Source organism: Chrysoperla carnea, chromosome 2 (assembly GCF_905475395.1).
Source record: "Chrysoperla carnea chromosome 2, inChrCarn1.1, whole genome shotgun sequence".
In the NCBI taxonomy this organism is placed as follows: Eukaryota; Metazoa; Arthropoda; class Insecta; order Neuroptera; family Chrysopidae; genus Chrysoperla; species Chrysoperla carnea.
Genome location: NC_058338.1, coordinates 43,186,931 through 43,213,922, shown reverse-complemented (window position 1 = coordinate 43,213,922; position 26,992 = coordinate 43,186,931). Strand labels below are relative to the sequence as shown.

General features: G+C 29.7%; 3 protein-coding genes across 5 annotated transcripts; 2 read left to right on the top strand and 1 right to left on the bottom strand.

Annotated features, from left to right (window-relative positions):
* Nucleotides 1-8,400: 8,400 nt before the first annotated feature.
* Nucleotides 8,401-13,490, top strand: LOC123292207 (L-galactose dehydrogenase-like). The gene is made up of 7 exons (XM_044872773.1): nucleotides 8,401-8,607; nucleotides 9,526-9,643; nucleotides 9,804-9,980; nucleotides 10,369-10,605; nucleotides 11,363-11,494; nucleotides 12,366-12,541; nucleotides 12,875-13,490. The coding sequence occupies exons 1-7, from the start codon at nucleotides 8,462-8,464 to the stop codon at nucleotides 12,954-12,956; spliced, it is 1,068 nt and encodes a 355-aa protein (XP_044728708.1). The 5' UTR covers nucleotides 8,401-8,461; the 3' UTR covers nucleotides 12,957-13,490.
* A 2,464-nt stretch (nucleotides 13,491-15,954) lies between these two features.
* LOC123293767 lies at nucleotides 15,955-18,754 on the bottom strand. Of its 2 annotated transcripts, none has more exons than XM_044874673.1 (2): nucleotides 18,517-18,754; nucleotides 15,955-18,268 (listed from the first exon to the last, which is right to left on the bottom strand). In XM_044874673.1, exons 1-2 carry the CDS (start codon nucleotides 18,611-18,613, stop codon nucleotides 16,413-16,415), a joined length of 1,953 nt encoding a protein of 650 aa, XP_044730608.1. In that variant the 5' UTR covers nucleotides 18,614-18,754; the 3' UTR covers nucleotides 15,955-16,412. The 2 variants fall into 2 exon arrangements, with proteins under 2 accessions (XP_044730608.1, XP_044730609.1); XM_044874674.1 differs by lacking the exon at nucleotides 18,517-18,754 and having other exon boundaries at nucleotides 15,955-17,608; nucleotides 17,700-18,332.
* Nucleotides 18,755-19,887: 1,133 nt separating this feature from the next.
* On the top strand, nucleotides 19,888-24,304 carry LOC123292305 (L-galactose dehydrogenase-like). 2 transcript variants are annotated; one of them, XM_044872902.1, is made up of 8 exons: nucleotides 19,888-20,015; nucleotides 20,178-20,367; nucleotides 21,248-21,365; nucleotides 21,822-21,998; nucleotides 22,061-22,294; nucleotides 22,547-22,678; nucleotides 22,966-23,141; nucleotides 23,679-24,304. In XM_044872902.1, the coding sequence occupies exons 2-8, from the start codon at nucleotides 20,222-20,224 to the stop codon at nucleotides 23,758-23,760; spliced, it is 1,065 nt and encodes a 354-aa protein (XP_044728837.1). In that variant the 5' UTR covers nucleotides 19,888-20,015; nucleotides 20,178-20,221; the 3' UTR covers nucleotides 23,761-24,304. The 2 variants fall into 2 exon arrangements, with proteins under 2 accessions (XP_044728837.1, XP_044728835.1); XM_044872900.1 differs by lacking the exon at nucleotides 19,888-20,015 and having other exon boundaries at nucleotides 20,126-20,367.
* The last annotated feature ends 2,688 nt before the right edge of the window (nucleotides 24,305-26,992 follow it).

The window sequence follows — 26,992 nt, the reverse complement described above, 5'->3', positions numbered from 1 at the left end:
CTACTACTTAGACACAGCAATTGGTCATATTTAGGACCGCTTCCATAAAATAGGGACTGTAGTCATTCTATACGCAAGTAATCTATAGAATTCACGGTGAAGACGCAGGAATTTACCAACATTGATTTAACAGTCAGTTATATTACAGTATCAAATTTATTTTACGAGAGATGACTCAAAAAATTGAGTCATTTCTCGTAAGCCGGGTGCATGTGTGGGTATAGCACTTGCCTGTGAAACCAAGGTACGCTGGTTCATATCCTGGAGTGGTTAACATTTTTATTTTTAAATTAAATGAATTTTTTCTGATGTTAAAAATTTTCGCCTCCTTTTCTAGTTTAAATTATCTTTAAACCCGCCCTCTTGTTATAAATAATGTCAGTTTTACATATGTCATAAATCACTATTTTGTCAGGGGGTGGGTATTTAAATAATCAAAAATATATCTCACTCTTTAAATAAATAATAAATATTCTCCTGTTACAAAATATTAAAAAATATGTACAAAAAATTGAGCTCCGCGATCTTAGCACCTCATGTGCGGAATTTCGATTGACCAATTATACCATCTGAAAGGTCAGAAATTGGTCATAAAAGGTCAGTTGGTCTCATTAATTGGTCAGCATCAGAAAATTTTTTATTCAAGATTAAAGTTTTTCAAGGTCAATTAATAAGTTTAGCACCTCATTCGCAGAAAAAATAAAAAACTCCACCTATGCGCGATCGGGAAGCATTCGCTGATAATTGGTCAGCTAATATAAATAATTGGTCAGTTTAATTTAATATTAAAAAAAATGAAAAAAGTTGTCTCTGTCGTAACGCGCATGCTTTGAGCCGGATGGTTTTATCAGGGCAGTGAGTACTTACGCACAGCTCTTCACTATAAACCAGACAGAGTAGGGGAAATATTTTTTTTATAATTTTTTTTTTTTGATATGTACTACTATCAAATATACATGTATATTTGATAGTAGTACATATAAAAAAAAAAAAAAATGGATAAAATTTTTACTTTTAAAAAAATGAATTTTCCCTTTTATTTAAATTTTTCACTCTTTTTATACCATGTATATATGAAATATACATAGTTATATTAAGTTTAGTCCCAAGTTTGTAACGCTTAAAAATAATGATGTTAGTATAAAAATTTTGTCATAGGTGTTCATAAAATCACCTAATTAGTCCATTTCCGGTTGTCCGTCCGTCCATCCGTCCGTCTGTGGACACGATAACTCAAAAACGAAAAAAGATATCGAGCTGAAATTTTTACAGCGTACTCAGGACGTAAAAAGTGAGGTCAAGTTCGTAAATGAGCATCGTAGGTCAATTGGGTCTTGGGTCCGTAGGACCCATCTTGTAAACCGTTAGAGATAGAACAAAAGTTTAAATGTAAAATTTTTTTTCATAAACATCACTGTTTACTCGTGAGGGCGCCAATTAGGCGGAAATTTTATAATAGGTACTATACTTGATTATCAGTTATGTATGTGTCACATGTTTGTATGTGTAATGTGATAAATAAATCAACACTGACTATGCATGGTATTTCAACAATTAACTCAGTCAATTGTTTGTTTTCACTTGTATTATATATATTTGTACATATGTCACCTATAAAAAATTTGAATGAATAATAATAATAGTTATTTTATACAGTAAAAAATCAATTTTCGGGATAACGTTTTCAAATTAATATAAATAAATAAATATCGTTATATATTTTAAATTTTGTTTTATTTTATTCTATCCCATTTTTCCTTTCAGAACAAAATTATTAATTAACTAATTAATTTTTTTTTAGTAAAGGTACAAACAAATTCTTATAAAATATAGGTGAGATAAAGAAGTTGGATTGTAAATACGTAATATTCTTTTTGGATTTTCATTTTATTTTTGTGTGGTATTTGGTTTGTAAAAAAAAAGTTGATGCAAAAAAATTTTTTTAAGATGAAATTAATTATATGGAATTATGTGCAAGTAATTCGTAAATAGTTTTTATGTATTTTGATTTATTTCATTTAAATAAAGTTGAAAACTCAAACCCTGTTTTTATTTTATTTTTCCCCATCTCTCTGTAGCTATACAATATTATTTCAGTTAAAAATAGGTGAGTATTTCGAACTTCACGATAGGTAAGTATTTCAAACTTCGTTTGCCATTTTTTTTTGTAATAATACTACTCAAAATTTTCCGAAAATGAGTACTTTTTGTTATAATTTAAGAAAGTCGAAAATATCAATATAATTATTTATTAATACGAATAACAGAGCCCTAATGGTATAATGGTTAGCGTATCTGACTTCGAATAAATAGTCCCTTGGTTCGAAACTAGGTGAGGACATATATTAAAAAAAAGTTCATTAAATCTTTTAAGCAAAATCTGATTTTTATTTTCATTTTTTTTCAAATTTCCACCACAGCATGTTTGCCTAGTAAATGATGAAAAAATTAGTTTTTTTTCGTTTAAAAACTTCAATTTTTTTCACATTTCTACTAGGAGAACATCAAGGACGGACGGAATAAGTAGTACCTGATAGCAAGGTAATTGTTGTCACCTCGTAAGTCAGAAAGTTAGTGGTCTGCACACCCGTGTTTGGTGAGTGTGACCTCTAGTGGGCAGACCAATAACTTTCTGCCAAAATAAAATTTTAGACTTTCGGGGTGAAAACACTTACTCACCTTTCTCCTTATCAGGAACTACTAATTCCCACTTATGTTCTCCTAGTACAAATGTTGAAAAAATTGAAAATTTTTTCGAAATTATATTATTTTTTGAATATAAAATTAAACTGACCAATTTTATTTATATTAGCTGACCAATTATCAGCGAATGCTTCCCGATCGCGCATAGGTGGAGTTTTTTCAATCTTTAATAAAAAATTTTCTGATGCTGACCAATTAATGAGACCAAATGACCTTTTATGACCAATTTCTGACCTTTCAGATGGTATAATTGGTCAATCGAAATTCCGCACATGAGGTGCTAAGATCGCGGAGCTAAAAAATTGTTTGGTTATGCTAAAATTTGAAACTTTTAAATTTTTATCTCACTCATATTCTCCTGTTACAAAATAATAAAATTTGTATTTATAAAATTAAAAAATCGCTCGGTAAGAAAGACTAAAATTTGAAATTTTGTAACAGGAGAATATGTTATATATTTTATCCTTTTTTTTTTTTTTATAACATTCGCCTATTACAAAATATTATAAACATACTTATTTTGCTTGCATTTTTGTTGTACATGATAGATAAAATTTTTCTTGTTAAATGAAATTTTATAAGATTTTATTATAGGAGAACATGTTATTTCACAAAAAAAATTAATTATGTTAGTCTCACTTTCCTACTCATGTCATAAATCACTGTTCTGTCAGGGGGTGGGAATAAAATATACCTCGCCCTCTTACTTATTTGCCGCTTTTGGTTCTCATAACAATTATCTAAAAAAAATGACATTATCTCGGCACAATAACTTATTTAATTAAAAATAAATTGGTTCGTTGCTAAATTCGAACCGAGGTACTCTGTAACCTGAGACGACTGCGCTAACCACTACTCTACCTTTGACATATTAAACATATCATTAATGTAATATACATACCCTTTACTCACCTCTTTTCAATAAACTTGTTTTCTTCCTAGTATTTATTTTTCTTTTACTAACCCATTTTTCATTAAACTTATCCATATGTATTTCTTTTACCTCACCTTTTTTCAATAAACTAGCTTATAAATGAATAATTGTAGTAATATTTTGTTAAAAGACAAAGGCAAGTATAATATTTAATAATAATTAAATCAGAAAAATTGATAAAACCGATATTTTATTATAATATATTTTTGTACATATTTCACCTAAAATAAATATGAATGAATAATGGTTATTTTATACAGTATAAAATCAATTTTCGGTCATTTTTAACAATTTTTTTATACGGTATCTATAAAATCATTAAAATTTTTTTTATCAGTTCTTTAATGTTAAGTTTTATTTTAGGTTTTGTTGAACATGTTCTCCTAATCATATATGTACAAAAAATTCATGGATGTAAAGCTAACGTAATTTGCCCCCCCCCCCCCCCACAAAAATTTCTTTTCGGATTAATTAATTATAAATATATATCTTTTTTAGTCTATTGTCCGTCGTTTGCTCTTCATTGTTCGAGCATTAAAATTATTTGTTCGATCGTTGTTTATTTATTATTTACTAAACAATTATTTGTTATTAAGTTAGCCCCCCATAAGATTGATTTCCACTTTTTTCTCTTTGTTCAAAAAAAAAAAAATTAATTAATTTGAAATATTTATAATGCAATAATTGCTAATAATAAACGAACAATCAATAATTCCTTAAAATACATTGATTAAGGAAGTAAAAAGTGGAAATCAATAGTAGGGGGGGGGTTAACTCAACGATCGAAACTTTGTGGGGGGTCAAATTACGTTAGCTGCGGACTTAAGTGTATTTGGCGCTCTATAGGCTGATGATGTCCATGAGCTTTTCTTTTTTTCTCTACCTTATCTTCAGATGATTGATTTGATGCAAGCACTGACATTCAACACTTTCTATACAGGGTATTTCAACAATTAACTCAGTCAATTGTTTGTTTTCACTTGTTGTTGAAGATATACCTGCCCCTGAAATCATCTTGAATGAAAAAATAAACCTTACTACATTAATTTTTCTTTAATTTTCCGGTTGTTGCATTCAACTAGAAACTATAAACTGCTTATTCGAAAATTATTCAACTACTAAGTTAAATAATTTTCCAATTGTTCGAGTTATATAGTGCTAAAAAATGCAGAAGTTTATAGAACCTATACGGCATTGAATTTTTTGGTTCACAATTACAATGATCTGATTAATACTAACAAGTTCAAAACAAATCTCTAACTTTATTATAACACAACAGAAGAAAAATTTCAAGAAAATGATAAAAGATTCGACACCGTTATCAAGGTGATAATTCTATCAACCTAAGATATAATTATAAATGGTAAATAAAGATTAGTAAATAAGACAGCAAACAAAATTTACTAATTGAAAATTTTTTCGTAAATTGACTGTTTATAGTTATCTCTAAAATGATTAGATTATAAAGATTTAAAAATTTGCATCCGTTTGTTTGTAAATAAATTGATTTCAAATTGCCAATCAAATTATGACACTAAAAATTTTTTATTCATAAGTAAAGAACCAATAAAATTATGCCAGAACATATTAAAATAAGTTTTAATTAAAATTATCATTAAAAAATGTTTATCAAATGTTTCTACGAATTTTTCAAAATATAATAATAAATTTATATGTTTATTTTATATTAAGAAATAGCATAGTCGCAGGTATATTGCGCTGACTTTAAAGTCAACAAAATCAGCTATTATATCTTTGAAGTATCCAAAACTTAGTTAGTATTAAAGTTATATCTTTACGAAAATTAAAAATGCTCTAAAAGAATCTGAGATAAATGCAAAAAGTACCAAACTTGGTTAACGCCAATTCCGTTACCTATCCTAAACATTTCGACATGCATATACCTACACAGTTTTTAGACCAAATATTTTTGTCTTAACGGGGGTTAATCAGAAATATTTGGTATAAAAATTTCATCAAAAAATTGTCTACACATCTAGGGAGCAAAAGTAAAGAAAAATAAAAGTGTTTGTCACCCTCAGCTTCGCCTCGGGCGACAATGAACATGAGATCTGAAACATCTTTACTTATGCTCCCGTGGTGTGTATATTCTTTTTCTCCCAAACGGAGGCAGAAGGCGGTAACTTCGTTTTACACAGTGGGCAGAAAGTTGACACTTTCAGCACGGAGGTGAGAAAATGGCATTTTGGTATAAATACTTAGCCAACAAAATCTAGGGTAAATCCACGTCCATAGGAGAGGGAGAGTCAACTGGGTGAAGTTTGTTGAAATTGAGGGTTTTTTTTTAAATAATACAGGCGTGTGATTTTTTTATTGTTTCATATTAAACGACTTTGCGATCTTAAAATAAATGTAAATCAGACAATATTCAAAAAAAAAGTTAACAAATTTTTTTACATGGGTCCCGTTTTGCATCTTTGATGACGTAATGGCCTAAGAAACAGGCTTATTGTTTATCTAATTTGCGTAATTTATTTGATTCCAGAAAAACATTAAATTTTATAATACTATTAATATCAGTAATTTTATCTACTTATACAAGTATTATTACCACAGATATGTAAATAAATAACACGATTCAAAGCAAATCATGAATGAAACATTCATCTGACTTCCATATACAGGCAGTTAAGAAACTTAAATACCTATGGGATTATGACAATCGATCTTGGGTAGTATCATCACGACATCAATTATAATAAATAATTAGAGATATGTGTTAATCCGCCTTCTAACAGTACTTTTTAAGATAGTACTGATAGAGAGAAACTGATAAAATGGGGAAAAACTCAATAAAAAACCAATAAATTTTATTCGAAACGCTTTTTTTTTAAAACTTAACGGACTCGGAACAGATACAAAATAATGCGTGTAATTCAGACACATATTTCTTATACCAAAAAGATTACCACTTCTTGAAATAAGACCATTTGCTCAAAAAGATTCCATACAAAGTAATTTTAAAAAGTTTCCACTCTTGTATTTAAAAAAACGGAACGGAAAATCATAAAACGTGAAAACATAAATGGGTCCATTTTTAGGGGGAATGAAAATAAAGTATTTGGTATTTTATACGGTTAAGTTTTCACGGTCAAACAAGTCTCAACTTTGTTTTTAAAGGGAACTATTCTGTTTCTTTGCTGCAAAAAGCCACTGTAAGAATATCATATGGAAAAAATTTGTGGACAAAGTTTTATTTTTCAATGAAAAATGAGAATCGGTAAAAAATTATTATTTTGAGAATTTGCTAGAATTTTCTTAATAGAAACTTTTATCTGAAAATACCTAAAGTAGATGGCCAAAAGCCTTCAAAAAATTCAAACAAAAGTTGCTTCTTTTACTTCAAAGAACAAAAATTTGTAACAAAAAATATGTTGTTCTATTAAAAAATGCAAAATAAATACTATATTTTTAATCCCCCTAAAACTATTACATATTTTTCTGTTTTTTAATTTTCTTTTCCGTTTTTGAAATACAATGGTGGAAACTTTACAAAAATCGCCTTGTATATAAGACGCAAAAACTATCCAGGAGGCTAAAATATTTTGTAACACACATTTTAAAAAATGTGTTAAATTTTAAATTATATTAATGAAATAAATTAGATATTTTTTTTAAGAAATTAGGAATATACTACAATTTTTATTAAAACCAGAATCAGAATTATTTTACTACTTTGTAATTTGTATACAGAGGTAAAAAGTAAGATATTAAATTAGATGATTGAGAGTTCGTAGTTTTATTTGTTAGAAGATTTAAATGAATTATATTAAAGCTGTTCTGGGCCTGGTTAAAGTTTTATTTTTCGATCTCATTGAATTATCATTGATGTAAAGTTATTATCACATTTCATAAAAAAATATGTTTTGACTATTTGCAAAACAAATTTTTACCTACTAGTAGTAATATAGAGATAATGTTTAACTACTACCCAAAAATTCAGTGATGAGTTTTCAACGAAACTTTATGTATTTAGGTCCCCTGATCAAAAAATCGTATTTTACACCATTGGTCCATATGGGTGGATTGTCTGTGTAAGTATCTTATCAAATTGCTTCCAAACGAAAAGACTTATATATAGCATGAAAATGTTATGGAAAAATAAATTTATGATTTATCAAGTATAAATTTATGATTTTAAATTTTTACTAAAAAAATCTCAATAAGAGAAAAATCTAAAAAACTATTTTTTGAAGTTTTTCACCTTTACTCAATATCGGGAGTAAATAAAAAATCTAATTTTGCATGGTTGCTTATTTTTTGCATGGTTGCTCATGCATCGCCAGAAAGATCTTTAAAAATAATCAAATTCATGCAGTAACCAAGCGTGGATTTGGATTAAGAGCGGTTTTATTACCTAAATTAGTTATAATCCTGATTTCATTCATTTGGATTGGAAAACTATATTTTACAAATGATTTATAATAAATCATTAAGGCTGTATTAATCGAAATGAATCATTATCACGAGCGAAGCCGCGGCAAGATTAAAAACCACCGCACATTCTAACCAAATATATTTTTTCCGTAAGCTCCACGAAGTGAGTGAAATGGCCAGTAAAGTATTGATAAAATATCATTTAAATAGTTTGTAAAATGTAAAATTGTGGTCCGTGCTAGAAATGTAAATTCAATAAATTTTAGGTTCTTGGTTGTATTCTACGGATCCCAACACTTATCTCATACTAAAGAATAAGATATTAACTAGCCATTTAAATATAAATAATGTGCCGGTTTGTCAAATTTGTATCATTCAAGAGTAATCATTTATTAGACAATTGTTGTAATAAGAAGCTAAAATAAAATGAACGGAGATTTACCTTCAACATTTGTACAAGGATTTCATGATGAAGATGCAGTACGGAAAATGAAATATGTACCTTTGGGTGACACTGGCTTAATTGTTTCACAAATTGGGATAGGAGGTACTTGTTTCAGTTCTTTGTTTGGGTAAGTACATTAATTTTTTTTTTTTAATTTTTTAAATTGGCTAGCATCTTTGGGCAAAATTTAATTAAATCTTAACTAGTTTAATCTTATCCCTAAAGGGCAAGATCGCGTAATGGACCAATTACACGATCAATAAAATACTGTTAGTATATATTTGACTATATGGTGTTATAGTATTATTTCGTGCAATGTTCTAATATAATATTTACACTATTTTTTTGTTGAAGTAAGAATATAAAGCTAATCCTTTCAATAAAAAACTAAAATTTTAGGCCTAAAAAATAAAAAATACTCATAGTAGAGAATTGTATAAGTAAATTCTTCAGATTCCTAGTAGCAAATGCCTAGCTTGATTATAAAATCATGGTTGCGCCGCGGGAGTATTGGGAAATTCATCCTTGTTAATTCGGTCCTCAGCCCCGAACATTGCCACATTTACAACTGCTGTAGCCCGTAGGTGGATTTGAGCCCTTTGACCAAAAATTCCACACGGGAGCCCTTAAACTAAAAATTTTATTAATGATAAAATAAAAAAATTTAAATATTTATCTCGGTGGAGGACCTTTTTTAGTGGAGGCTGCTTAAATGGTAAACGCGTCATTTACCAGAACAATTGCCTTACACTCCCGATATTATCAGGCCCCTGATTATTAACAATTTGCTATATTATAGGTCTACGAAATAATACATGTAGGAATCTTTTTTTTCTTTTATGAGTCAACTGCTTAACGGAAGAAAATGGGCTCAGCATAAAATACATGTTATAAAAGCGCCTCATGGCATTACTGTTAATTTATTACCCGTTATATATTTCTTCCGTATCCTAATGTATGAGAAAGTACCAAATTTACAGAAAAGGTGACCTCACCTTTACTTTTATGTATTTATAGGTATGATAAGTATCGTTTAATGTTTCAGAGAATATGATGAAGCTGAGGCAATTGCAACGATTCACCAAGCATTAAAAAGTGGTATCAATTACATTGACACTGCACCGTATTATGGACAAGGCTCGTCTGAAGAACTAATAGGAAAGGTATACTTTATAATTTTATAATTTTTAAAGGACTAATAATATTCTAAAATAATGTTGATTCAAAAAGCATGATTTTGCTGCGATACGAAATATGATTTCTTTATATGTATATGATAAACTGAAAGGAAACCATTCTTTATTCTATTTTGAAATTTTTAAGGCATTGAAAACAGTTCCACGTGAAGCATATTACATCGCAACGAAAGTTGGACGCTATGGAGTTAAAAATTTCAATGATAAATCAGATACTGGATTTGACTATACTGCTAAACGTACTCTTCAAAGTGTTGAACATAGTCTTAAATTGCTTGGAATAAATGCAGTTGATGTTATTCAAGTATGTATAGTTTGTATGTTTTTTTATTAGTGCAGACGTATTAACATTTTTGAAAAATAAGAGAAAACTAACAATTGACTGAGTTAATTGTTGTAACACCATGTATAAACCATGTATTGATTGCAAGCTGTCACATTACACAAACATACATGTCTCATATACATAACTGATATTCCCATATCACACATACTATACAATGTGTTAACAAAATAACAGAAAACATTGAAAAATTACATTACCCACATCAAAAATCCCCGAAAAATCGGAAAACCCCCCAAAATTTTGTTTTTCTATTCTATACATGCTAGAAAGATGGGACTTTCACTTTGCATAATCGTAAGCTACTAACATTTAAGATAAATAAGTTTTGGAAAAAAATTTTTTTTAGATTCATGACATTGAGTTTCCAGAAACAATCGATACAGTATTGAATGAATGTTTGCCTACTTTGGAAGAACATGTTGTAAACAAAGGCAAAGCTAGATTTATAGGAGTTACAGGCTATCCAGTTTCAGTGCTAAAGGACTGTGTAGCAAGAAGTAAAGTGAAAATTTCTTCCATTATTTCGTATGCTCGGTTTACACTTATCGATGATACTTTAAGTGAATATCTGGAATTTTTCAAGGTAATTATTTATTTTAAAATAATTTGACGCAAATATGCATATTTAATTTTGTAAATTGCATGTCAATATCCATTCATTGACAGCAAAGATGGATTTATGGTAACGCTTTATTAACGGAAGTGATTAGTTAAACCTCAAACTGCATTAAATTTTCACAAGCTTGCCCAATTACTTTGTTAATGTCCATTAAATACCCTGGTGGAAAAAATATTTGAAGAAAGAATAAGTCTTAATAAGTCTTAGAAACTCTGAAAAAGTCTTAGGAACTCTGAATAACTCTGAATTTCTCAACGTTTTTGAACTGCCTAATTCAGACTTAATATGTCTGGATAATTCTGAATAAAACACTCCTAAAACGTTGAGAAATTCAGAGTTCCTAAGACTCTTTAGAGTTCCTAAGACTTTCTCAGAATTTCTAAGAATTATTAAGACTTTTTCTTTTTCCAAATATTTTTTCCACCAGGGCGACACTTTTAATAATTTAAACTTCAATATTTATGATTGTCGCTATCGTAGTTTGAACCCATAATCTCCCAATTACAAAAAGTAAAATGTTCGTCAAACTGGCAGTGTTAACTGTACATTTTTCGCTATATAGTGCTCTTTTTTCTTAATGTCATAAACTTTAAGAATATAATTGAAATTTTGTAGTAAAGTAGTTAAGCTGCAGTAAATTAAATATAAAAATTAATGTATTAAATTTTCTTTTTTTTTTTTTGTTTATAAACCAATCAATAAATATTTCATTTTACAACAGGAAAATAATGTGGTGGTAATAAATGCAGCTATTTTTCAAATGGGTTTATTATCCAATGATGGACCTCAACCTTGGCACCCAGCTCATGAAAAAACAAAACAAATTTGTAAACAAGCTGGTGATTACTGCAAGGTAATTTTGAATGTATATATAATCAGCAAATATCTCAGAATTTAACCATCTTCTCAGTTTGTATAATAAAAGTAAATATCTATACCTAAGTAAAAAAGTGTTTCACCTTTGATATTTGGCACTATTGTTTATTTGTTTGTAACAACTTCGTATCGTAAAACCGACTCCTCAGGGGGAGGTGGTGGCTTAAAACTCTTTTTTAAGGATTAATAAAAATCAGATTTTTTCCAAATTACAAAAAAAATAGGCAACCAATAAAACTATTCAAATAAAAGTTGAAGCTGAAGTATTTGTGTATACACTGTGTTCTGTTATTGACTGCAAAAACCCAGCTTACCAAAATAAGCTCATCAAGAGCAACAAAAAATCTCTTTTCCAAATTTGGATCTGAGGCCTAATTTGGGAGATACGGGTATGGCAAAAATTGATAAATTTGTTCATTCGCTGACTATCATTTGATAACCAGTGGCCAATAATAATCAGTTATATTACATTATATTTTGCGTCTGAATTATATCGTATAATTTTATTTTTCGTCTGAAAGAAGTTGAAAATAAGGTACAAACAATTTCAACATTAAATGTAAAATTGCCTTGGTGCTCGTACTACCTTAAGGACTGATATGTCGCAAATATCATACAACGGAATACACAAAGAAGACAGCTAAGACAGACATATTTTGTGAGAATACGCATATACGAGAATACGACATATACGTATCGATATCGTACTTCCTGTGTTCTCTTTTTAATTTAGTGATGTGTGTTGTTCGCCACATATCTGGGAGCACCTTTTGTCATTCAAAAATTTTATCTAATCATGTTTTTTTCAATCGTAAATTAAAAAAGTTTGTTTTTATTTTTTATTATAGGCACATGGAATAGAATTAGGCCAGTTGGCTTTGTATCATGCTTTAACAAAACAACCGGGTCCTCCATTACATTTAATTGGAATGAACAATCGAAATATATTGCAATCTAACTTAGAAGTCATTCACAATTCAATTAGCGATAAACATCTTGAAGTTTTGAAAGAAATTAATGAAAAGTAAGTAAAGGAAACTTAATTATCTTAACAGAGCAGAAATGGTAGACTATTTATTCTTTCGAGGGATAGCCCAATCCAATGATATACATTTAGATCAGAAAATAGCTTGAAAATTTGAGGATGATAGTTTTTTTGATGATAATTACCAGTCAGTAATGGAAGCGATCATATTCCTAATTCTTAAATGTAAAACATTTTTATTTTTGAAGAAATTTGGTATGCTGTGATGAAAGACGGGAGAGAAACAAATTTTTTTCAAATAATGTTATTCATATAATAATCTTAAAAGAAATTTAAGTATTCTGAAATTCTGCGATTTATATTCTTTTCTAGATTTTTCTCAAAAGTGGAACATCGACACTGGGAAGGAGTTGAAGTTAAAGCGTATCGTCAAACATTTGGATTAAAATATTAATATTTTTTTATATCTAACCGAAAACCAACAAATGCTTTTATTTATTTTCCGAAATAGGTTGCCATCATTCTGAACATATTATTCAACGTGAACAAAGTTTTCCTCATTTAGTAGATATACAACCGACAGGCCCTCGAAAACAAATTTTGTAAAAAAATTAGATGAAACGGTTCAGGGATTATCTTCGAAACAGCAAGTCTCAGAAAAAAATGAAAGTTGTCTTTGAAATATAATATTATCATTACCTCTCAGAATTGACCTCGCTCATGACTGAACGAGGACTTAAAAAAAGTTGAACAAAATGCACCAAAATTTATGAAAATCAGTTCTGCGTATCCGGAGATAATCTCTGCACCATATAAAAAATATGATTTTTAGAAAAACGCGTTTAAAGTTTTTTTTCTTATGTTACGCGTGACGAATAATTTTATTACGTTACGCGTAACGAATTTTGAATTGCAATTTTATACAAGCAACTAACATCATCAATAACAAATTTAAAAAAAATCGATTTTAAAAAGTTCTGCCAGTGGATCGACTTTTCTATAATAAGTAAATGTTTATAATTATATTTATATTTATAATAAATAAATAACTATTAATAGATATATTGTTTAATAAAATCATTTGTATACCCTTCCAGGTGACCCTGTAATCTTCGTTTCACTTACAATAATTGTTTGATTATAACTTTGGATAAGCGATTATTAATCTTAATAAACCTGCAGCTCCAATTCAATAATGTCAATTAGACAGCTTGCGGCCTGGCTTCTCCTTCGGCTATGGAGCTCACTGGGCTCGCATATAACTAGAATTCATTTTACTATGCTTGGTCCCGCTTAGTCCTCCCGGTAAATACAAACTTTACTTTCATCTTTTGATCAATTAGATGGTCTTCGACCTGGCTGAGCCAAAATGGCTTTTGGAATTTTTACTTTTTTTATGCGTTTTCATATATATATATATATATATATATATATATATACACAAAGTCCTTTTTTTGTCCCGAAGACGCCTATAAAATTTTCAGCTCGATATCTCTTTTCATTTATATGTTATCTTGATGACGAAAAAATTTATATTTCGTACAATGATTTCATTTAGTTCCCAGACACCCATTCTAAGGTGCTGGAAATACTTCAATGTTAAACATTTAAATTTATTTTACGCCATATAGATTCTCTATCCAGTTTTATAGAAGTGAATTTTACACACAAAATAGGGATCATTTTGTAGCACTTTCTCCTATATATAAATTGAAGTATAAATATATACTTTGGTGAAATATTTTTATCTATTTATCTCTCGCAAGTAAACTATGACACTAATTATTTTTTGTTAAAAAAACACTAAAATGATAATAGTTTTAATCAAATTAAAATAAATAAACTCTTAAATGATAAAATATTTCTAAATTTTTCAAAATATCAAAATATTATTAACATTTATATGATTATTTTATAAACAGTGAAATTATGCACAGAATAATAAAAAAACCGTAGCGCAGAAGCTGCTTTAGCTAAGTGAATTACCTCATAGATTGAAAAAATAACACATTTTTCTTAAAATCGAATATTGCATTTTTAATTTCAAATACTAAGCGCTTAGAGAAAAACTTTTTTGCTTAAAACTGATCAAAAAATATTTTTATTTTGAAAAGAAACAAAATTTTGTAATTTGTGTACCAACCTCCTCCCCATCCCCCATTGTTAATTTGTCGATTTAGCCCAGGCGGAGGACTTTATTGCTGCTTACTGGCTATGGTCTATTCATTCGTGTTCTTTACAACATTACACATCGAAATACTCCAAGATTATATTTTTACTTAGGTACTTTATATCAGATCCATATCAGATCTAACAACTAAGCTGTACATAGAAGTCAAAAGTATTTAAACAAGATTGGAAGCCAGTAGCAGTAGTAAAACATCATTAAATTTCAGTTTATTTATTTTTATAAAACAGTGGTGAATTTTGCTCAAAGTACTACCTCGTGTATGGTAGCGAGTTATGGAAGCTGAACCAAAAAGAAAAACAGACACTGAACATATGGGAGAGAAATATTTGGAGACCGGGAAGTAGGGGATTTTTGCGAAGATCAAACCAAAAACTATACGAATTATATAAAGAGCCCTGTATAATAAACGTGATAAGATCACAGATACAAGATATAGCGGCGAGGCAAGTACTGATCAGAGGAAATAAAGTCAGTGGAAAAAGATTTGCGAGAACTGGGAACTGGGAACTGGAAATTGGAAACGAGAAGCCGAGAACAGAAGCAGATGGAGACATGTCTGCTCGAAAGCCAAGGGCCTTCCTTCTAGACCTGTAGTGCTGGTCTATTTATTTAAATTACCTAATACATATACATATTAATGAGTTATTGCTTAATGGCATCCTATTTATGTTAATGTAATATGTGATAATCATTTTCATAAATTATTTCCTAAAAGTCAAGTATTTTAAACGCAAGCTTATTTCAAATGGGTATCTTTTGGGCAAATATTTCCTGCTTGTCTAAATCGTACGGCACTTCTTATCTATTGATTTTCAGGTTTATATTAATAACATGCTTTAATATGTATTTTATGAATTTTTTCTTACTAATTTATATAGTCATGAGAGAGTAGGTAAATAGCAAGTTTGAAAGTTCGACGGATATCGGGATATTTTTTTGTGGTATAAAATCCACAAAAATTATGAATTATTATGAAAGGATTTTTTAAAATTCTTCAAATTTGACTTCCATAAAAACTGCATTCTTCGAAATTGTAGAGCATATAATTAATTTGTAGAGCATATGTTTCTCAAGCACTTTTATACTACAGGTACATAAAGCACAAAAATAGCTTGCTTTTAAAAAAAGTCGAATAGATGAATCTTGAGACTGAAATGTAAAAAAAATGCATTCTTTCCCGAGTTCGGCCTCACTTTATTTTAAAGAACATCTTTTACCATGATACACTTTTGACAGAGAGCGTTTCCTAAGGTACCGTCAACTGGGGTAACTTTGGCCCAACTTTCCCAGTTTTTTGTGAAACAAACCAGTTTTTACCAATCTATTTGTGATGAAGATTGTGTTTTAAGTTTTTCCAGTTATTATTCGATTATGTGCCACAAATTTAAGCATTAGTATAAGTCCCTAATAATTTTCCTAACCTAGATAAAAAATTTTTAAAAATTGGGACAAAGTTACCTGGGATTGGGGTAACTTTGTCCCATCCATTAAAACCTTTGAAATTTAGTACCATATCATAAGTGGAGCAAAGTTACCCTATACAAGATTCTTTTCAAGTATTCAGTTTTCAAGTTTATTAGATTTTTACTTTTAAACTTTATGATTTGGACAAAAAAGTGGAAAAGGAAAACAAACTGCTAAGAAAACCACACTTTATTGTTACAAAACGAAGTAAAAATCACACTTTATTGTTACAAAAGGAAGTAAAAATATTTCAAGTTATTCCACGAAATTGTCTAGTTCTGGGACTGTGAACTGGTTCCTCTTTGATGCTATTTTAGGAGGATTTATTTTTTCCCAAACGTCATCCCAGTCATAGGCCATGCGGTCTTGCTTCTCAGGCCAGCGCCAGAATTTTATTTTCTTCTCCATGCACTCAACTACTGGGCCATGATCAAAAATGCTTACTATTTTGCCAGGGTACTTTTGACCATTGTAGATCACAATTACAAAGTTATCAACGGCAAAATCTTCTGCTTTCCATTTTTGTTTTTTTGTTTCAGCAGTAGGTTCGGCTTTCTTAGATTCTTCCTGAAGGTCTTCTAGGTCTGAAAATGATTCACTCACTCCATCTGACTCTAATACCATTTCCACATCGTCTTCATCCGAAGAAGAATTGTAAGTCTGTTTATGCTTCTTCTTGGGAACTTTTTCTTTCTCAGATTTTGACGAAGTCTGCTTTGACGAAGAGGGTTTATTGGTTGCTTCTAAGATACCGGTAGCTTCTTCTACATCCTTAACCGAAACACTCTTTCCTGCGGGCACTTGCAGCTTCTTCTTTCTCTTTTTGGGGCCATCTTTCGTCAAGTATTCAGCTCTCTTTTTCTCCAGTTGCTCAAGAAAGGCTTCTCCTATTACTGTGTTGTCAACCGGTTGGTTTTCTGGCAGCCTGTCTAGTAGTTTCTGTTTGTTAAAAGGATGGATTCCACACTTTTCAAATCCAGCCATCAGGTTTCTTTCTTGATTTTCTGCCAAACTAGCCATTAACTCTTTTAATAGAGTCGGAAATGCGTCCTTTGGAATGGTTGTGAACTTAGAGCCAGAAGCGGACTCTTTCCATTTGCTTAAGATTGCTCGCCATGACTTTTTCATGGGGGAAAAGAAGGCCACATCTAGAGGTTGTGTAAGATGGGTGGAGTTCGGTGGTAAGCAGACAAATTTAACATTGTTTTCTTCACAAAGCCTAAGTACGTTTAAACTAATGTGTGAAGACAAGTTATCCCCGATAATAACTTTTGGCCCATTTTGAGTTCTCACATGAGGTAAGAACAACGACTCAAACCAATCTTCGAAACATATAGCGTCAAACCAGCCACTTTTAGAACGATTATAACGAGCCCCTGCTGGTCCATTCTCAGTCCAAGTTGTCCACATGTTATCTGCCTTGTACACTACATAGGGGGGGAGAAGAGTCCCTGCAGCATTTCCAGAAAACATGAGAGAGGTTGCACTTTTACTATGATTGCATATGTTTTCCACATATTTAGCTCCCCTCTTACAAATTACCTTTTTGTTTCCAGGGTCATCTGAAAGATTTGTTTCATCGTAGTTCCAAATATGAGTGGCAGGAACGTTTTCGATAACTTCTTTCAGGTTTTCCATGTAATTTTCAATATCTTTAGCACCAACTTCAGCTCTTACTTTTTTTATGTTAGAGCTGAGACGACTTGTCAGCTTCTCATGCCTTTTCAAAAACGATTTGGTCCATTCGTAGCCAGGGAGGTTGTTTTGAAACCTATCTATCTTGACACCTTTCTTATCTAAATAGCATTTTACTGCATATCTGAAATCAGTCTCAACAACTGGAAATCCATAGTCAGATAGTGTTATCAAGTGCTTTTCAAAAGCCAGCTCTTCTTCATCGCTAAATGTTCTTGCTCGACCAACTGTATTCATATGCCTGCCTTTCAATTTATTCTTAATTGTAGAACGAGGAATGCCATACCTTGTTTCTGCAGCTCTTTGTGTTAACTCACCTGATCGTATGGCCTCAAGACATTCATCCAATATTTCTGGTTTGTAGTTACCGTAATTTCTAGTCCCTAGTGGTTTTATCCGGTTTCTTGGCATTTTCCCTGCAACAAAACACACAATTGTTATTATATACAGTTTAACAGGGATATACTGCAATGATTTAGCATCTTAAATGGATAAATAACAGCAAAAAAATTTTGGGCCATGTTGGGCCAAAGTTACCCTAAATCTGGGACAAAGTTAGACCAACCTACAAAACTCATCTCAGTTTGTAAACTATAAACATAAACAAATAGTTGTATTGATATTAAGTTAAACAAAGGATTACAGTAAAAGAAAATTCACTTACCAGCTCTCAACAGCTTAAAAATAAGCTTGAGGAAACAAAAGTTGGAAGACAACAAAATCCAGCACTTTGACAACACCAAGATGGAGCAGCACTGCATTGGTGGTGAAACGTGTAACTATACCCAGGTTGGCTCAGAAGTCTGGCCAGTGTTGCTATCTATCGGGAAATGCTAGAACTTAGTGAGTAAATCAACCTAGATGTCAAAATACAGAACATTTAAACTTTTTCTAGTTTTGGGCCAAAGTTAACCTCAAAGGGCCAATGTTACCCCAACTGACGGTAATGATATTTCTGATTTTTTTCCCACGAAACTATTAATAGTACAGGTATTTAAGCTTTAGGGTTTGCTTGGCAATATAATGAAATATTTATTGTAAAATTTTCAAGCAAAAATCGTAAAATCTTCGTATCTAGGCTTCTAATCGAGCTTTTATGAGGATTCCCAGGGCGTTTATTGCGATCAATTCAAGAAAAATTGGCTCAAATTTTTCCATTTATTTAAGTTGTAAAATTGTATTTATCGGTCAAGTGTGGGTTGAAAAATGAACAATTAAATTTTTTTTTTTTAATTATCGAATATAAAGTCTATAATTAAATGGAACAGCTTTTTGCTAGAATGACGTTTTCAAATAGTTTTCGAATATCCATAAAAAATTCACAATTTTTGTAAATTTTTGGCCACAGTAAACTATTTTGACCTCGAACTCATCAAATCGTTAAAAACTATTTTTATATTATGAATGAAAGATAACTCTTCATTATCTTCTTAGAAAAAGTAATTAATTATAATGAAATATTTGCTGTTATTATTATTATTGTTAAGGTAACCGCACACTATCTGAAACTCTGATGAGAATATTTTTACATCGGTGGAAAGTATGCCAGTATTTAGGATACAATATCAGAAACTTATTTCTAATACATGTAATATTTCTCACGAATAGAACTTCGTGAGCACAAAAGGCGGAGTCTACTCAAAACTAAAGCAAAACTCAGTATGAATGATGTCATTAAAAAATACTAGTATGCTTCCCGGCCGCTCCGGTCACAAAGTACCTGAAGCCTGATGAGGTGCCGGATCTTGTTTAAACATCTGACGAGAGAATTCTTCTTACAGTGTAAGGGTGGCCTTAGATTGCATTTCTATAGAATCATGCAATAAAACCAAACTAAATTTGAATTAATTAAGAATACTAATTTAAATACTTTTGCTAATTAATTTTAATCATTACAACATATGCGCAATTCAAGTAAGAATAGTTTTTTACATATTTTTTTACAAGTTTACGACCATCGACTCATTTTTAGTAAATAGTTCCTGCAAGGTTATACCTTAAAAATTAAGGTGACTAGTGTTTATCAGGGTTATTATGCTGAAACCAGATTAAATGAAGTGAAAACCTGGAATTATTAAATGTATTATATATGAATTCAAAATTTAGGTTCTCAGTTGTATCCTACTATCCTCATACGCCTATTTGGAATTGATTCGTTTGGGGGTAATTAGTAAGCTTATACTAGCTCTTTTATAAATTTAGTAGTACCTATATTTTGTTGGAAGAAATACGCCACTGTTGTGCGGAACCCAACACTTATCTCTGATGATTATAATAGCTTCTTTAATTGAATATAATATGCCGGTTTGTAATCATTTGTTGTAGCAATCATTTATTGAAGTACACTGTAGAAAGAAGTTTTGCAAACAATGAACGGAGACTTGCCACCAACATTTGTACAAGGATTTCATGATGAAGAAGCGGTACGAAAAATGAAATATACACCTTTGGGTGATACTGGTTTAATAGTTTCACAAATTGGTATTGGAGGTGCTGGTTTCACTAATTTGTATGGGTATGTAAATTAGTTGATTTTATTCATACTATTCATTTTAATTGACTAAACTCCTGGTATTGATATTTTATGATTGAATATTGTTGTATGTTGATGTTGCATTCTACCTCTATTAGCTTTAAATTAATTGAAATTATCTCATGAAAATAGTTGATGGAAATTTTGTGTTATATTAAAGCCTAATCTACACTTTAAGACTATGTTCGAGTCGATTTACGCGTCCAATCTAAGCTTAGGTTGTTGAGTGAGATTGTAATAACGGCTATCAGGAGGTGGAATAAAACAAGTTAAAAAAAATTTGATGTAAATTGATTTTAATTTTAGGTAGGTCAGAAAGAGTTAATTTTTCTACTTTCTCGCTATACCAGCTTTTGCAAAAATTCTTCAAAATTCTTCTAATTGTACCAAGTACGATCTAGAGCAGGTCATGGTGGTCATAAAAACTTAGTAAATAATTTTGTAAAATATAGTTTTCCTTATAGGTCGCTTTGAGATGTCGGTAAATGTCTTTTAGTTCTTCATTCTGAAGTAAAGTTTTTCACTAAAACATTAAATTAAGATGAATTAAAATCAGTTGATCGATTTTCAAGTTTAGCTACAAAAATTCTTTGTATTAAATATGATGTTTTTCGGACAAACCAAAATTTACAAATCCCACCCCGTAAAGTGGTAGTTAGACTTCGATAACTGGAATTATATCACCTGTAAAACAAACACCGGGGTAATCATTCCATGATTGTGGGTAATCAAAACGGGTAGTTTTAAATCAATCTCTTAATTTGATCTGATAGAAAATCATATAATCTTGAAATAATGTTTTCTCAAGAAGTTTGATTTTAAATTGATAATCTTCATTTGAATGAATAATTCAATGTTTCAGGAAATATAACGAGGATGAAGTCATCGCAACAATTCATACAGCATTAAAAAGTGGTATCAATTATATTGATACAGCACCTTTCTATGGAAACGGTTCTTCAGAAGAAATATTAGGAAAGGTAATAAATATATAAAAAATAAATATAAATAGACTACAAGAGCATGCTAAAATTTTTCGGGTGAAATGACCCACTAGGAATCATCAATCATGTTATAACATTAATAATTATTAAACAATAATTTATTAATGTTATCAAGTGATCATATAGTGTCCGAGAAATTCCCTGCTGCGTTTTTCCAAATCGTTAGCTTAAATATGACGTTATCATGCACATTTGAAAACGTAGCACTTTCGAACACATTCGTAGAGAGAAATTGTGGCAGACTTGCTAAAAAGAAGCCACTCACGAAGGTTCAAATATGTATAATAATCATTTAACAAACAGATTGCTGTCCCGCGAACTGGCATCTTTATACCTTTATACACGCGAATAATAGTCATTTAAACCAATTGGATGTTCCAAATTTTTGCAGAAGGAGGGTGGTGATAATGAAGTGTAAACAATTTATTTTAGGCGTTAAAAACTGTTCCACGTGAAGCATATTACATCGCAACTAAAGTTGCACGTTATGTAGTTACTAATCCTGATAAATCTGTTGGTGTTAAATTTGACTATACTGCTAAAAGCACACTAGAAAGTGTTGATCAAAGCTTAAAATTACTTGGAATGAATGCAGTTGATATTATTCAGGTAAGAAATTTTTAGTTTTGAAAAAATTGGCAATAATTTTTGGGGATAAATTTCTATTTTAGATTCATGATATTGGATTTTCAGAAAATCTAGATATAGTTTTAAATGAGTGTTTACCAACTTTGGAAGAAGTTGTTAAAAAAGGAAAAGCAAGATTTATAGGAGTTACAGATTATTCACTTTCCACACTAAAGGAGTGCATACAACGGAGTAAAGTGAAAATTTCTTCAATTCTTAATTATGCACGATTTACACTTACCGATGATGCTTTAAGTGAATATTTAGAATTCTTTAAGGTAATGTATTTATGAGTAGTTCTAAAAAAGAAAGATGAAAATGAAATCGATTTTGACTGAATATTGTTTCCGAGTAAAAATAAAATTAACACAGAAACCAATTATAGAAAGTTATTTAATTGGTATAATGCATCTATATAAAAAATAAGTACCTTGGCAAAATTTACTCGTTTCCAGAACTACTCCTATATAATTTCCAAAAATATTATTAACTAAAGTGAATAAACTAATCATTATTCAAAATTACAATAGAAAAGAAATGTGGGCGTAATAAATGGTGCTGTTCATCAAATGGGAATGTTAACAAATTTTGGACCTCAGCCATGGCATCCAGCTCACGAAAAAACAAAACAAATCTGTAAGCAGGCTGGTGATTACTGCAAGGTACCTAATATTCGATAGACAATTCGTAAAACTGTAGAAACATACTTCTTCATTTGCTAGAGTGTATTTTAGGCTAGATATAAACGTCTACTCTTGCAACTGAGCTATAAAATGAGTATGTAAATGCATTTCTATTGGTACAATAATTTGTAAGTAACTAATAACAGAACGGTAATTTCTATACATACTAACTTGTGGATTGGGGTTCATTTTAAAATATTTAAGATTATTTACTGGAATTATACATATTATCCCTATTTTTTATTTTTTTTTTACAAATTTTGCAGACACATGGAGTAGAACTAGGCCAGTTAGCTTTGTATCATGCATTAACAAAACAACCTGGCCCCGCTGTTCACTTGATTGGATTGAACAATCGAAATATATTAAAATTTAACTTAGATATCGTTCACAACTCACTTAGTGATAAACATTTAGAAATTTTGAAAGACATCAATCAAAAGTAAGTGGGTACATAATAAAAACTTCCTTGGTATAATAAATAGTTGAATTAATTATGTTTGCTTTTGGGTGTTTTCTGAAAATTTATTGTATGATCTGTATACTCAAAATGTTTTATTTCAGCTAATCTTCTGCAAATAGTTCTTTAAGTCGTTAATTTGTTGATTATATTCAAAAAATACTTACTATACATTTATGCTTTTATAAAATAGTAGCTGTGAACTATCCGCATCGCTGAGCAACTTCAATTTTAAACACAAAGATTATTGTGTTATAACCTTCACTTCATATGCCGTCACTTACCCTCCTTTTGTTCACAATTTAGTTTAACCTCTAAAATAATCAGTATTTCTCTACTATATTATGCATGTTTATACATAAAAACCTTCCACTTGAATCACTCTATCTAAAAGAAAAAACCGTTACTTAGTTTTAAAGATCTAAGCATACATATAGGGACATAGGGACAGGTAGCGGGGAACGACTTTGTTATATACTATGTATTGATTTGTTAAATAAACTTCTCTTTCTCTTTTAGATTCCTCTCAAAAGTGGAGCATCGAAACTGGGAAGGAGTTGAAAAAGAAGCTCTTCGTAAGGGAACTGCATTAAAATATTAATGTTATTATATTACTTGCCTCCTTGTTGTGAAATAAAGATGCACAGATATTTCAAGTTTAACGGTTGTTAAATGCTACTTTTATTAATAATGGGGCTGCTAAATTAGCATTTTTCAATAAAATTTCGAAAGCACACATAGTAAATAAAAACAATTGGCAATATAATATATTGCCTCCGTATCTACCATTTGTTATTATAAACATTGTTATTGTTTTTACTTGTTTCAAGCTAAATGGGACAGTCTGTATAAAATCTGTAATGCAAAAGATAAAACTAGTCAAGTTTTTTTAAAGCAAAATAATAAAACCTATCTTTGAAGACTGGCAAGAAATGATCGTCCGTAAAAATCTTATATAGATACGCCGTTAGCAAATCTGTGTATCATTCCTTTAGGCTTATTATTTGAATTAGATAGTTCTGCTTAATAATGTAAAATTAATATTAAATATAAACGGTTTTAAACTAACTTTTATTAAACCAATTGTTAATAGTTCTGGACTATGATAAAAATATTATATAAAAAAACTTACCTAACTAAATTTTTTCAATTGTATACCAAAATAAAATTGTAGAATTATTGTATATCAATATTTATGTAAATAAACACTCCATATCAATAGTGGAAAATAAAAATTGTTTCACATATCGTTTAATTTTTTGATTGAATACATATCTGTATGTGATAACTGTGGGTCATGGATTACGAGTTGTTAAAATATTCCGTAAAATTTTAAACTTGCTTCTGATCAAATGAAAACATTGATAAATTTAAGCAATATATAATAAGTGGTAGAACACACGTCGCATTAAATAGAAGAAAACGGCACTTGTTATAATACACAGGCTAACAGATACATTCTTATGTTAAGTTTCAACTTTCCTTGATCTTCTATGAATGCAATAGGTTAAATACAAAAATTCAAATTGGTTCAGCCACGATCTATGGTTTATATATTATACGATTATATTAACAACCGAATGGGATTTTGTCATACGCCGTTATTGTTTTCATATAACACTCTACGCTACAAATAGACCATCTGTAGGACTAAAATCCCATAAAACACCGATATTGTAAATGGGCATTTTTAATAAAAAAGCATTTGTCAAAGATAGAATTTTTGTAAATATTTCTCGATAGCTTTTGAAACCGAATTAAACCCAATCAAGTACCAAAAACGAATCATCATTCTTTAGTTTCGTTTTAGTCTCATAAATTCTGTTAGTATACCTATTGGGAATCGCAATCTGCGTGTTGTTTTTTTTTTTAATCTACAAAGGAACTCAGGATATGGATAAAATATTATGAATCCTGAAAATCTTAAAATCAAGACTATTTGACACCATACAACTTACAAGTTCAAATTCATTGCTTCGACAATAATTTATTGCAGTTTTTCATAAATATCAATACTCTAAATAAATAAATATGTACATTGACAATAAATATATAATTTAATATATATTGACTTTGGTCGCTTTCTAGAAATACCAGATAGCATTCAAATTGTAAAATATTGTATACGTTTTTCAAAATTATCACTGTAACCTCTGAATCGATTACAAGTCGACTATAATTTCAATGCCATTTACTGGTTTTTCTTGGTAGCATTAATAATAATACTTTTTTTAGACATATGAAAAATCTTTGAAAAGTTCGTTCCTTTTTTTTTACGTATGCGCCATCAACATTTTTACGTAGAGACTTTTTAACTTTAAACAAAGTTTTATATGCTAATAGTACTTTGTGATAACTATGTCATTACAAGACTTTGCGATCGCGAAGTTGTTACCTGTGTTACCTTTTTTGTCTATTATTTTTATCGATTTTTTAAGATCCCCTGCTCAGGTGTCAAATGTGCGATACATATCTCAAATATGTCACATTCAGATTTTTAATAATCGAAAAAATAAATGAACAAGAAAAAGTCAAAAAATCGTAAACAAAACAATCAAACAGTCGTAAAGACATTTGTCAAATGCAAGTACTATTCATTTCTTGAAAAGAATTTTAACTGTGCTTAAAATTACTAGATCACTACAAATTGAAAAAAACGATATAAAACAAAAAATTTGTTCAATTTCCATCCTTAATCAACACTTCACTTCCTGGTCCAAAAATATTTTTATTAAGTACTCATTTTCACCGGTTAAAAACCAGAAAGAAATCATAAAACCTTCCAAAGATTTTGCATACTTTAATTTTATATATTTATATATAATTATAACAATTTTTTTAATTAATAAATACTAATTATATATTGTTCACAAAAACATTTGGCCTTTTCTGTACTTTTATTTTAAAATAATTTTTGGTCTAGTCTTAGACTAGGTGTTTTTTAGGAATTGTGTGTAACAAAATAAATCATGCAAAAAATGTTGTTTATTTTTGTTAAAATAAAAATTATTTAAAGCAACATTTTTTCGCATGAATTTTTTAATGTGTTTTTTTGTATTATTTGAACGTGTAAGTTATATTTGTGTCAGTGATTTTGGAATATTTTTCACTATGTAAATTGTGAAATTTGATACCGTGTTTATTTGTTGTTTTTGCATTGTTTTCAGTCAGAAGATACGTTGCCATGTAAAAATTGTGGATTGATATGTCATTATCACTGATTTATTAATTTTTAATTAAAATACTTTAAAAAAGATGTGTTTCAAGTAACACATTTAAATTAAATAAATAGTTATGAAAACATGAAAGTTATAAGAGAATCACTTTTATGTATAAAATACCTTTTACCAAATTTTTCTCCAAAATTACTTTATTTGATCTTGAAGGGCATTAGCAAGATTAACAATTCTCGTATCTCATTAACTATATAAATTTATCGGTAGATTTTCATTACAAAATATTCAACTTTTCTATTGCTTCTTTCTATCGCATTTTTCTTAATTTTAATTAAAGTAATTTTTTCATAACTTTGAGTTTCAAATTCAAACTTGGTTATTGTTTTTTAAAATATAATTCCCAAAAAATAATGTAAACATTTTAACAGATGATAGAACTCATAAAAATAAGAAACATTCGAATTTGGTACTTATTCTGGAGCAGAAAATCTCCTTCCAGAAAAAATTTTCATTAATTTGTTTGAAAAACTTCTTTTTCTATAAATTCAGAACGTTTTATACACCCATACCCACATCAACCTTTTTTAATGAGCTCTACTAATATGTGAATCATCTGTAAAATTTTTACGATATTTTTCCGAAACTCTTTTTCGTTTG

Coding starts and splice junctions, on each gene's coding strand:
- LOC123293767 (XM_044874673.1), bottom strand. CDS start 18,613: ATGCAGTGCTGCTCCATCTTGGTGTTGTCAAAGTGCTGGATTTTGTTG. Junction 18,269..18,516: donor TTTTAAGCTGTTGAGAGCTG/GTAAGTGAATTT, acceptor GTTTTGTTGCAG/GGAAAATGCCAAGAAACCGG.
- LOC123292305 (XM_044872902.1), top strand. CDS start 20,222: ATGAACGGAGACTTGCCACCAACATTTGTACAAGGATTTCATGATGAA. Junction 20,368..21,247: donor GGTTTCACTAATTTGTATGG/GTATGTAAATTA, acceptor TCAATGTTTCAG/GAAATATAACGAGGATGAAG. Junction 22,679..22,965: donor AGGCTGGTGATTACTGCAAG/GTACCTAATATT, acceptor CAAATTTTGCAG/ACACATGGAGTAGAACTAGG.
- LOC123292207 (XM_044872773.1), top strand. CDS start 8,462: ATGAACGGAGATTTACCTTCAACATTTGTACAAGGATTTCATGATGAA. Junction 10,606..11,362: donor AATATCTGGAATTTTTCAAG/GTAATTATTTAT, acceptor ATTTTACAACAG/GAAAATAATGTGGTGGTAAT. Junction 11,495..12,365: donor AAGCTGGTGATTACTGCAAG/GTAATTTTGAAT, acceptor TTTTTATTATAG/GCACATGGAATAGAATTAGG.